Source organism: Peromyscus californicus, unplaced genomic scaffold (genome assembly GCF_007827085.1).
Source record: "Peromyscus californicus insignis strain IS unplaced genomic scaffold, ASM782708v3 Scaffold_20__1_contigs__length_68692818, whole genome shotgun sequence".
Classification (NCBI taxonomy): Eukaryota; Metazoa; Chordata; class Mammalia; order Rodentia; family Cricetidae; genus Peromyscus; species Peromyscus californicus.
Window position 1 is genome coordinate 47264894 of NW_026294503.1, and position 11757 is coordinate 47276650.

Consider the following 11757-nt stretch of genomic DNA (forward strand, 5'->3'; position numbering starts at 1 on the left):
ACGTCATCAAGGGGGACCGAGAACCTTTTTCTTCTAATTATTTTTAACTATATCTGTTTGTGGTGCTCTTGGAGGCCAAAGGCATATGGCCCTCCTGGAGCTGGAGTTAAAGGTGGTTATGAGCTGCCTCATGTAGGTGCTGGGAACCAACTCTGGTCCTCTGCAAGAGCAGCAAATGCTCTTAACCACCCTCTACCCTGAGATTTTTAAACATTTTTTTACTTTACAAAAGTCCAGCAGAAACTTTCCTCAAAGCCACTTAGGCTAACAACAGCCTTAAGCCTGGAGGGGTTGCCATGTGCCAAATGTGTAGTTTTGTTACTTGTTTTTTTTTTTTTTTTTTTTTTTTTTTTTTTTTTTAGTTTTTCCGAGACAGGGTTTCTCTGTGTAGCTTTGCGCCTTTCCTGGATCTCGCTCAGTAGACCAGGCTGGCCTTGAACTCACAGAGATCCACCTGGCTCTGCCTCCCGAGTGCTGGGATTAAAGGCGTGCGCCACCCCGCCCGGCTTGTTACTTCTTAATAGTTAGAATATTTTGTAAAACTTGAGCCCCTGGGGGCAGGGATCCTTGGTGCTGTGGGATCACTCAGTAATTATATCTAAAGACTCTTGAGTACCTTTCTCCAGCATTCAGGACTGTCCAGGGAAGGAGGTAGAAGCAAGAAGCAAGAACATTGGTAGTTCAAGGTCATCCCTGGCTATAGTGAGAATGCCGCTTTCCTTGGCTACATGAGATCGTGTTTGGGGAAAAAAGTGCAGAGTAGTAGGATGATTCTGTTCTGTTTGCATTGAGTCCAATGAGTAGGAAGTTAATTGCATTTTTAAGGACCAGTGCTTCTAAGTATTTGAGCATCCATAGTGTGGGCTATCTCCATAGTGTGGGCTCTGTTGCCTCTGATAGGAAAAGCCTTGACAAGATGCCCAATCTTGGAAGTGCAACTACAATAACATAAGTAAGTACATACACAGTAAGTACAACTACAGTAACTAAGTCACCAGCTTCGTATCTACTGTGACAGAACCTGGACAGAGAAGAAGCCTTATCCCTTCCTGCTTCCCCATGCAAGGATCTGATACAGTTGACAGCAAGCACCATACTCCAGGAAAAGGGAGTAAACATGGCATGCACACTAAGGCCACACATACTTAGGCAACAAGTGAGAGACCACAGGAAATGGGTTTACCAGTGCAAGTTGTCACAAAACAGCCATCAAATAATGAGTTTATTTGTACTCTAAAATAATTAAATATTAACATGCACCTTCCCCTGGGGTGACCTCATGGGTCATGGCCAGCATAGAACTTGGACAGGAAGTCCTTTGGCCTCGGTGTTTCTGTTTCATGGAAAAAACGCATAATGTGTGTCCGCTGCTTCCACACCTTGATGGTTTCCTGGAGCTCCATCTTTCCCTGTGCATATGAAGGAAAAGTGGTCAGTTCAAGCCGTCAGATGAAGAGCACAACACTGAAGGTCAGTACTCTGTGTGGTATGGACTTTTACTGCCTTAGATGAGTAACTCTTCTAAGGCAAGTGTCTGTATTTGGAGGGTAGTGGGACTCTGACCCGAGGCCTTTCAGTCGGAAGTAACTACAGGTTCCAGAAGACTCCAGGTCCCTAGGACTGTGCAACATGATTGGTTTAACTTCATGCTTTTATGTAACAGTTCTGTGGTATTTCCTACTACTGATGGAACATGACTGGCCTGGGAAACACAAGGGCCACAATTCGACTTCATTTGTACCATACCCAAAGCCATCCTGCCTTCCTCTTCTGGTGGTTGGCATACAGGTGAGACAGTGACTTCCAGGGGTGGCATCCTTCCTGCTTGCCATCGTTAAAGTCACAAAATGCAAGGCCCTGGTGGATTTCCCCTTCAGCAATCTCACAAGCTTATTTGGAGGCTGAGGCAAGAGGATGTCTGATGCCAGCCCAGGCTACACAATGAATGTCTCAAAAGTGGAGACCTCCATGGCTTTAATTCTGGTACTTGGGAGGCAGAGGCAGGTGGATCTCAGGACCAACCAGAGTTACAGTGGCTTTAAAAAGAAAAGAAATGGTGACCTCCATTGAACCCGGAACCAGCAACGGCTGCTAAGTCAGCAGCTGTCCTTTTTTTTGAGTTGGGGGTTCAAGACAGGGTTTCTCTCTGTAGCCCTGGCTGTACTGAACTCTCTGTAGACCAGGCTGTCCTCACAGAGATCAACCTGCCTCTGCCTATGAGTGCTGGAATTAAAGGCGTGCACCACCACTGCCTGGCAGCAGCTGTGTTTTAATAGAGGCAGTATTCACTTGAAGACTCAGAAGTACAAGACAACCTGGCGGATCTTTTAAGTTCATCAGAGAGGGTCAGTTACCTTAATGACCAGGAGATCAACCACTCTGGGGTCTGTGACATGCGCATTCTTCATGAACATTTCTCGGACTTTATCCCGTCCCTGTTTCACGGTGATGTCCAGCTGGAAGCAGTGCACTAAAGAGAACACATGATGACTCTAGAAATTAGACCATTTAAACATGTTTTTAGTAGATGTTCAGTGAACATGTCCAAGGGGCTCCCACACAGCCCAACCTCAGCCTGGACAGGTCAGGCTAAACTGCCCAACCTGGAGCTCAGTGCTCTTGACTCCGCCTCCAGAGAAGCTGGGAGTACAGATGTGCCCATGTGCTCTGTGTGTGTGTGTGTGTGTGTGTGGGGCGTTGGGACAGAATCTAGGGCCTCTCACATGTTAGGTGAGAGCCCTATCACTGAGGAATATTCCTGCCATATTATTTTATAGAATAACCAGCAAAATAAGATGCCAGAGTTGAAATTTACATAAAATAATGTAGTGTAGTTTTAAGTACTACATGAATTCGAGAGTTGAGGGGTATTGCTAAGTGTTTGTGCAGGGAGGGAAGGCTTTAGTCAAATAATTAGACTATGTGGAAGAGGAGATCTGAGCTTCACACCTCTAGGCCTTCGTGGAGATTGAGACAGTCATCTCCGACTGCAGAGATGCTCAGCTCTGCCATACACTGCTGCCATCATGGAGCCATGAACCACTCTACCCCCACCCCTCAACAGAATGGACTGAAATGGCAAAGTAAACTTTTCTCCCCTTAAAAGGGGTGGTGGTGGCCTGAAGAGGTGGCTCAGCTGTTAACAGCACATACTGCTTTTCCAGAGGACCTGAGTTCCAATTTCCAGCACCCATATCAGGCAACTCAAAAACACCTGTAACTCCAGCTTCAGGGGATACATGCCTCTGGCCTCTGCCAATACTGCACTTACCTGCGCGCGCACACACACACTTTAAAACATAATAATAGATATTTTATAAGTCACAATATTCAGCAATCCATTACGTCAGTGCCTAAAACAGCTGCACAAACTTAGTGACTGAACTTAATGTGCCACATGGGTGTCCTTTGGAAAACAGGTTGTAAACTGGACTTACTGAGTGGTAACATGCCTGTATACCCAGCCTATAAATTGGAGGTTAGCGTAGGCCTGTATGGTCCCATGGATACACAGAAAGATATTGTTTCAAAAGAAAATCAGATTTGAGTCACTTTCATCCCCTGACATGCAGCCTTTAGCTGCCTTTAGCAGATTTGCTGATGTCATCAAGAATACAAAAGGATTATTAAGTGTTGGATGGAAGGGCAGGGTGACCGAGGCATACAAGACTAAGAGACAGAATATCAAGGGTTTTCAGACATATGGTTAAGGAGATCAGTATATTCAGTTAATGAGGTTACCTTGTGCTCTGGCATTCTTGTGACATGTTCATCCTGATCTATAGAACTGCAACCAGCCAGCAACGGTGGCACATGCCTGTAATTCTAGCATTGGGAACTCAGGCTGATGGACCAATGGTTTAGGGAAAACCCTAACAAAAACAAAAACAAGCCCAGTGTGGTGGCACACAGAGGCAGATGGATCTCTATGAGTTTAAGGCCTGCCTGGTCTACATAGCAAGTTCCAGGACAGCCAAGGCTACAAAGTGAGACCCTGCCTCAGAAAAACAAAACAACAAAAAGTCACACACACACACACACACACACACACACACACACACACACACACACACACACACAAACCACCAAAAAATAGTAACCCCCCAAAACATCATCATAATCTCTGAAAACCATTAATTAGGGTCATGCTGTGTCTAAATCAAGTTCAAGTCCTTCATTATACTCAAATTCAGTGATCATAGAAATGGTAAACACTACAAATTCAGATTCTCAGCAAGCTGGTCAGTCTACACAGGAATTTCAGAAAAGAACAAAAAAATGGGACTGTAAGATGACACTTAACAAATGCACACTGATACAGAACCTGGAATTTAGAATCTTACTGTTTGTGAAGCATCAGACCTAGAGAGACTGAAGTGCTCAATGTTGTATAGCTGCTCTCAGGTAAACATGGGCCTGAGGTTGGTTTTGGTGTTTCATTCCAGTCTGTTCTAAGAACTATGAGGAATCCACACCCCCGCCCCCCATGAGTGCCTTCTCCAAACTTTATGTCAGTTACTATAGTAACCTATTTAATAAAGTAACTCCCTGAAGAAGACAGTATTATACCCATTTCACAGATGAGCAAACAGCACAAATGGACAATCTTACCCAAGGTCACACAGCTAATAAAGGGCAGAACCTGGGGAAAGTGCTGCTCTGCCTCTCAGCAGCTCTGAGGTGTGCCATGGTGCTGTCTGTCACTCACTGGAAAATGCCTTCCCCCTCAGATCAGCTGTGGTGGTCCAAGTTAAATACACGTCTACTCAACAACAAAAGATGTCCCTGACATCTGAACTCTCGCCCCCTTTTAAAATCCAGCACAGTGACAGCACTGACGGAGATATCAAGATAACAGTCTGCATTCAAGGCCCCACATCAGGTGAACAGATGAGACTCTCTAAGGGAAAAGTGTTCTGGAGCAGTAGGGATTAGACTTCAAAATACTAGAGCAAGCTGAGTGAGAAAGATAGGGGACTTGAGAGGCCATTTCGCCAGGAAGCTACTGGATGACCTTGGCCATGTCGTTTCCCTCCTATGGTCCAGGTTTGTTTTCCAGAATGGGGATTGGGTAACTTCAAGTCCTTCGTCAAAACGTTTGGTTACAAAATCCAATGAGCATCTGGGACATTTTCTGGAACTGTAAGTTGACCCTGGGTTCCAGAAGCTCTCGGGGCTAGCTCTGGACGCCGGACCCGTCAATCTGTCTCTCGGTGTGCTACAATTAAGAGTCACTCACAGTCCCTGCTCTCCCCTCCCAGGGGCTTGGTAAGAAATACAGGAACCAAAGCCACCAAAGCGACTAGATCGCTCGGAAGCTCTGTCTCGGTATGGGGCACTTCTGCCACGAGTGACCCTCTTCCCTCGAAGCCCAGGAATCGTTTCTGCCCTAGTCGGTGACCTCAGCTTGGCCGTGAGACCTTGGGCAGGTGCCTCAGGGCCCTGGATGCACCCCTGCCTCTCACCAGTGTTCGGCACCTCCCGATACCAAGCGCGGTAGAGCTCGCGCACCCTCCGCTTGGCCTCGTTCAGGTCGCGACTGAAAATAGGCTTCACGGTGGTGCTGGCTGCAACCGCAGCCTGCCGCAAGCCGCTGGCCGCCATCTTGCCGAGGGAGCCCCGCCCCCTCAGCGCGCGCATGCGCTGTGCTACGTGACGCGACGCCCCGCCCTCTACGGTACGAGTGGGCGGGGGGTTGGCTGGACGGGGACTCTCGGATTGGCTGGAAGCCTCTACGAAAGACGGGCCTTGCGAAGGGCGTGCTCCTCCGCGGCAAGGCTCACGGAGCCACCAGGGGGCGCAGCGTCGAGGCGTCCGTCGGCGGTCTGATGCGCGACGCCCAAGCCTTCCCAAAAGTTTGCTCCTTCGGCGCCTGGCGGCCGTGGCGGTCTTCTCGCAGTAACAGTATATACTACTGCATAGACTGTGTATGTGTTTTCGAAAAACTGTTTCTTCCAGACATGCTGTAGGTAGCAAAAGCGCCATCTCGATGGAACTTTTTGGCGTTTCTCAGCCCCGGGAGGCCGATTGTAGTAATAGCTCCATTTCTAGTTATTTATTTATTTTTAAATTGTACTTATTGTCATTGCTTTTCATTGTTGTCTGATTGGAACTCGCCGCTGGCCTCAGAACTTGCAGTGACTTCTCTGCCTCTGCAGGTTTGTGCCCACTGCACCTGGCTGTGGTTGTCTTTTTTTTTTTTTTTTTTTTTAATGTGTATGGGTGTTTTGCATGCTTGTATGTCTGTGCACCACGTGTGTTTTTGGTGCCCGTGGAGGCCAGAAGAAGGCAATGGACTCCCCTGGAACTGACGGTTGTGAGATACTTTGTGGAGCTGGGAATGGAACCCAGATCCTCTGGAAAAGCAGCCAGTGTGCTTAACCTCTGGGCCTTCTCTCCAGCCCCTGTGGTTGCATTTTTTGAGACAGGAACTCGCTATGTAGCCCAGGTTGGCTTACACTCCTGATGCCCGCTCAACCTCCTTAGCACTGGGTGCCATTACACCTAGCTTAATCAGCTCTGTTTTAGACAAGGAATTTTCCATCCCAAAGTGTAGAAGCTCAAAGGATCCTTAAGTCATCTATTCTGAGCACCTCTGGCTTTGCTGGCATGTCTCATTGAGGTTATCACTGCACATCAAGTGTAAAGAAAAAAGAAACGGCTACCACGACAAGTGGTACCCTAAGTGTGTAATGGCGTTTAATCTCATAGCGGAGGTAGGTGTTGTTAGCATTCTTATTTTCCAGGCAAGGAAACGGTACAGAATCCCAGTCACTTGACACACAGATCATCTCACTGCCTGACTCCTGAGTAGAAGCCACTGTCTTTGCCTGAAAGTTCAGTTGACAGGAACTTGGAAAGCATTGAGGAAAAGCAAGGCACAGGTTAAGCAGATGGGTGCTGACCTTGAGTGTGACTCCAGCTGGTGTAGGTATGGCCCTGTATCACCCAGTTTTTAGCTTGTCAAGGGATAGGGGATATTTTCCATTTACTATTTTTTTTTTTTTTTTTTTTGGTTTTTCAAGACAGGGTTTCTCTGTGTAGCTTTGCGCCTTTCCTGGAACTCACTAGGTAGCCCAGGCTGGCCTCGAACTCACAGAGATCCGCCTGGCTCTGCCTCCCGAGTGCTGGGATTAAAGGCATGTGCCACCACCGCCCGGCTTCCATTTACTATTTTGAAACACATTTGTATATTGTATTTGTGTGTGTGTGTGTGTGTGTGTGTGTGTGTGTGTGTGTGTGTGTGTGTGTGTGAAGACAACTTTCAAGAGTTTTCCATGTGGTCCCAGGGGTTGAATTCAGGTCATCAGGCTTGGTGGTAAATGCCTTTGCCCATGGAGCTATCCTGCCAGCCCGTATTTGTATATTTTAATGGGTATACAATCCCTGTATACAGGAACTGGAGGAGATAGTTCAGTCAGCAGAGGACTTCTTATGTGTCTCGGTTAGGGTTTTTATTGCTGCAGTGAAACACCATGACCAAAGAGCAAGCTGGGGAGGAAAGGGTTTATTCAGCTTACACTTCCACATTGCTGCTGTTCATCACCAAAGGAAGTCAGGGCAGGAACTCAAACAGGGCAGGAACCTGGAGGCAGGAGCTGATACAGAGGCCATGGAGGGGTGCTGCTTACTGGCTTGCTTCCCATAGCTTGCTCAGCCTGCTTTCTTATAGAACCCAGGACCAGCAGCCCAGGTATGGCACCACGCAGAATGGGCTGGGCCCTCTCCCATTGATCATTAATTTAAAACATGCCTTATGCTGCCAGGATGTAAAATAAATAGATGAATTAAAAAATTCCTTACAACTGGATCTTACGGAGGCATTTTCTCAGTGGAGGCTCCTTCTCTGATGACTCTAGCCTGTGTCGAGTTGACATAAAACCAGCCAGCACACTGTGCAAGCATGAGGAACTGATTTCAAATCCATTCCCCAGTGTAAAAGGCTGGAATTGATGGTCTGCAGGGAATGTGGAGACAAGTAGGTCCATGGGGTTTGATTGTTGTTCAATGGAGCCTAATCAGGAAGTCTCAGGTCCCAGTGAGAGACCCTGTCTCAAAAAAAATGGATGGCTCCTAAGGAAGGACATCAGAGACTGACCTTTGCTTTCATGCATACCCTCATATGGACAAACACGCACACAAATCTATACAGTAATGTTCCATATATACAGCTGTAATCCTATGCTATATGATAGAGTTGAAAATTACTGCCTCATGACACTCTAATCTAGTAACTGCACCATGCATTATGGATATCTTTGTGGTAGTGTAAACAAACTTACAGTACGTCCAGTCAAAGTACAACACGCACAACTATGCTCAGCACACAGCATTTAATAATCATTGGTTTGTCTGTTCACTACTTGTCCTAGTCACTGTTCTGTTGCTGTGAAGACACCATGACCAAGGCAGCCTATAAAAGAAAGCATTTAGCTGGGAGCTTACGTACAGTTTCAGGGAGTTAGTTCATGACCGTTGTGGCGGGGAGCATGGCAGCAGGCAGGCAAGCATGGCACTGAAGCAGTAGCTGAGAGCTTACATCTTATCCACAGGTTGGAGACAAACAGACACTGGGCATGGCCTGGGACTTTGAAACCTCAAAGCCTGCCTCTAGTAACACATCTTCTCCAACAAGCCACACCTCCTAATCCTTTCCAGAACAGTTCCACCAACTAGGGATGAGACTGTGGGGGCCAAACCACCATATTACTGATGAGCTTTGCTTTATGAATTTTTTTCTTTCCTTCTTTTTTCTTTCTCCTCCTTTATTTTTTAACCTGGCTAACCTGGAACTTTCGGTAGAGTCCCATGTTGGGTGGTTCACAAACCACCATAACTCAACTCTAGCTCTAGGAGATCCAGTACTCTTTTCTGGTCCCTGTTGAGCATCTGAACACATGTTCCCCCCCCACCCCCCAAATTAAAAAAAAAATCTTTAAAATTTATCAAGACTTGTGCTTGCTTCAGTAGCATATAAAGTAAAATTGGAACGATACAGAGAAGATTGGCATGGTCCCTGTGCGAGGATGACACACAAATCCCTGAAACATTTTATATTTTTACATAAGTGATCCCCCAAATTCTAAAGGACAATCATGCTGTACTACTCAGACCCAGAGAGACTAAATAACAAGGAAGGCTTAAGAGGGTACAGCGCATATATCTCCCTGGGAAGGGGAAATGGAATAGATTTCAAGGGTGGACTGGGGGCAGGTGGGGATATGAACTGGAGGGATCAGGTGGTGGGGTGGAGGGAGAGAGTACTGGGAGAGATGACTAGAATTGGGGGGCATTTCAAGGGTGAGGCAGAAACCTAGTGCCATGGAAACTCCCAGAAATCCACAAGGGTGATCCTAGGAAAGACTCCTGGTAATGGGGGATGCAAAGCCTTAACTGGCCATCTTCTGTAACCAGGCAAGGCTTCCAGTGGAGGGATTGGGGCACCAACTCAGCCACAAAACCTTCAACCTACAATTTGTCCTGCCTGCAAGATGTGCTGGGGTAAAGATGGCACAGAACTTGTGGGAGTGGCCAACCAATGCCTGGTCTAACTTGAGACCCATTCCACAAGAGGGAGCCCATGTCTGACACTGCCTGGAGGGCCAGGAACCAGAGTCTTGGATAGCCCAGAGGCCTAGGATAGAACCAAACACAATCAGGAAAAAAAAAAAAATAAAGATACTCTGCTATACTTGTAGAGTAGAGCCTAGCATAATTTTCATCAGAGAGGTTTCATCCAGCAACTGACAGGAGCAGATGCAAAGACCCACAGCCAAACATTAGGTGGAGCTCAGGGAATCCTGTGGAAGAGGCCGAGGAAGGATTGTAGGAGCAAGAGGGGTTAATGACACCATAAGAAAATAGCCCAGAGTCTCCTAACCAGGGCTCTCAGAGGCTCACAGAGACGGAACGGACAACCAGGGAGTCTGTATCCGTCTGACCTAGGTCCTCTGCATATATTTCATAGTTGTGTTTGGTGTAATGTGAGACTACTAGCAGTGGGAATGGGGGCTGTCTCTGACTTTTTTTCCTGCTTTTGGGGTCCTATTCCTCCTACTGGGTTGTTTCATCCAGCCTTAATATGAGGGGATGAGCCCAGTCTTATTATAACTTGATATGCCATGTTTGGTTGATATCCCTGGGAGGCCTGCCCTTTTCTGAAGGGAAAGGAGGAGGAGTGGATCTGGGGAAGAGGAGAGGTAGGGGGAGGTATGGGGGAGGGACTATTCACAGCTCTGTATCATCTCTCCTTCTGTAGAGATGTAAGGTCAGGGGTGGGAAGAAAGAAGCATTAGGGGCATGTGAGGCTTCTCTGGAAAAGTTGGGCTGTGGCGCACAGATCATGGCTGGCAGAGGGTCCCAGGAGTAAGAGCAGGTCCCATTGAGGAGAACTCATCAATTTACCACAGGAAAATCTCAGGAAAAGCAAAAGGCTAACACTGCAAGTGTGAGAACAGGAAGCATGAGGTGTCCTGAGGGCCTTGGTGCTCATCATATTCTACCTGCTTGATTCTCCTTGAAGGCCATGACCACAAGGGAAATGGGAGGATGGAGTGATGCTACCCCCAAGGAGACCGGCATCATGTCTCAGGAGGAAGGGCAAGTGAGGTCCTCTAGTGAGCAAAGAACTAGCCTCATTATTATTGAGGAAGAACAGTTTTCGGGGACCCTAGGCTGGGAGATAAGGAGATATCAGATGCCAGAATATCACCATCATGAATTCTCTTGAGATGCCATGGACCACTGCAGGATATAGATGGGGGGCTATGGGACAAGGAGGCCCTGGGGACCAGCTCAATCCAAAACTACTAGCTAGAGTTGTCATCCTGGTAGGTCAAGGAGCTCTGTGTGGTGCCGAGAGGTAGCAAACCTGGCACAATCAGGGAATGGGTCTGAATCCTGGCTCCCCCAAATTTCTGGGAGCCAGGCTACAGTTCCCCCATCTGTACCAACTCTGACTCCTCCCATTGCTGGGCCTCTCTTCCCCATCGCAGGAAAGGGGAAATGTGGAACAGGAAGTTGGTGTATATCTATCTGGCGAGATGGCCGCCCAATCCTGTTGTAACAAGACTGTCCTTGTTCCCCATCTGTGACACCTGTCAGACCTGTCAGGGATACAGGTCCTTCCCTCCCAGACCCTCCTGAACTGGCAAGGAGAGGGAGAAATACCAGGTAGCTAGAAGGCTTGACCTACCCGAGTGAGCCTCCCGTGACCTCTTACTTCCTTGTGTGTTGACTGGAACCAAATGAATGGTCCCCAGGCATTAGGGGGTCCTTGGTGCTGAGTGAATTTTTCTCTCAGCAAGTGACCCACAGGGCCCACCTGTTTGTGCTTTAGAGGCTTCTGTGGTAGAGAGCAAGGATGAAAAGTTCAGGGGCTGGGTCTTGCATTTCCCGAGAAAGTTCTGGGTGGGGTGGCTTGCAGCCTCTGACACCCCCAAAGTGCAGAACCACAAATGAGAAAGGATCCAGTAAAGCCCGTATCTGCGCCTTCTGAAAGCCTAGCGGTCTTATTTTCAGGGCCCCAAAGCTGCCTTGGGATATTCATGCTCTCCCCCACCAGCTGCAGGGCCATACCTCCTGTTCTCTAACCTAGCGGGCATTCTTCAGTGACCCACAGGGGCCCAGGCCAGCCCTTTGACACAGTGCTAGAGTCCAGATGTTGCTGAGATGTGAGCTACACCGCCCCCAAGGGGAACAGTGGCAGGGACCCTAGCTGCAGTACTGCTGACCCCTCTGGGGGAAATATACCTCAGG

General features: G+C 47.8%; 1 protein-coding gene and 1 non-coding gene across 2 annotated transcripts; one reads left to right on the forward strand and one right to left on the reverse strand.

Moving 5' to 3' along the window:
* Positions 1–1205: 1205 nt before the first annotated feature.
* Positions 1206–5644, reverse strand: Ndufa6 (NADH:ubiquinone oxidoreductase subunit A6). The gene is made up of 3 exons (XM_052748456.1): positions 5466–5644; positions 2355–2470; positions 1206–1409 (listed from the first exon to the last, which is right to left on the reverse strand). The coding sequence occupies exons 1-3, from the start codon at positions 5638–5640 to the stop codon at positions 1278–1280; spliced, it is 423 nt and encodes a 140-aa protein (XP_052604416.1). The 5' UTR covers positions 5641–5644; the 3' UTR covers positions 1206–1277.
* Positions 5645–8954: 3310 nt separating this feature from the next.
* On the forward strand, positions 8955–9061 carry LOC128117275 (U6 spliceosomal RNA). Its single transcript, XR_008220759.1, has one exon. It is a non-coding gene; the product is annotated as a U6 spliceosomal RNA (small nuclear RNA).
* Positions 9062–11757: the final 2696 nt, after the last annotated feature.

Excerpts from the sequence above, each read along its gene's own strand:
- Ndufa6 (XM_052748456.1), bottom strand. The coding sequence starts at position 5,640 with ATGCGCGCGCTGAGGGGGCGGGGCTCCCTCGGCAAGATGGCGGCCAGC. Across the intron at positions 2,471-5,465 it reads TCGGGAGGTGCCGAACACTG|TGCACTGCTTCCAGCTGGAC; the intron begins GTGAGAGGCAGG and ends TGTTCTCTTTAG. Across the intron at positions 1,410-2,354 it reads TTGATCTCCTGGTCATTAAG|GGAAAGATGGAGCTCCAGGA; the intron begins GTAACTGACCCT and ends TCATATGCACAG.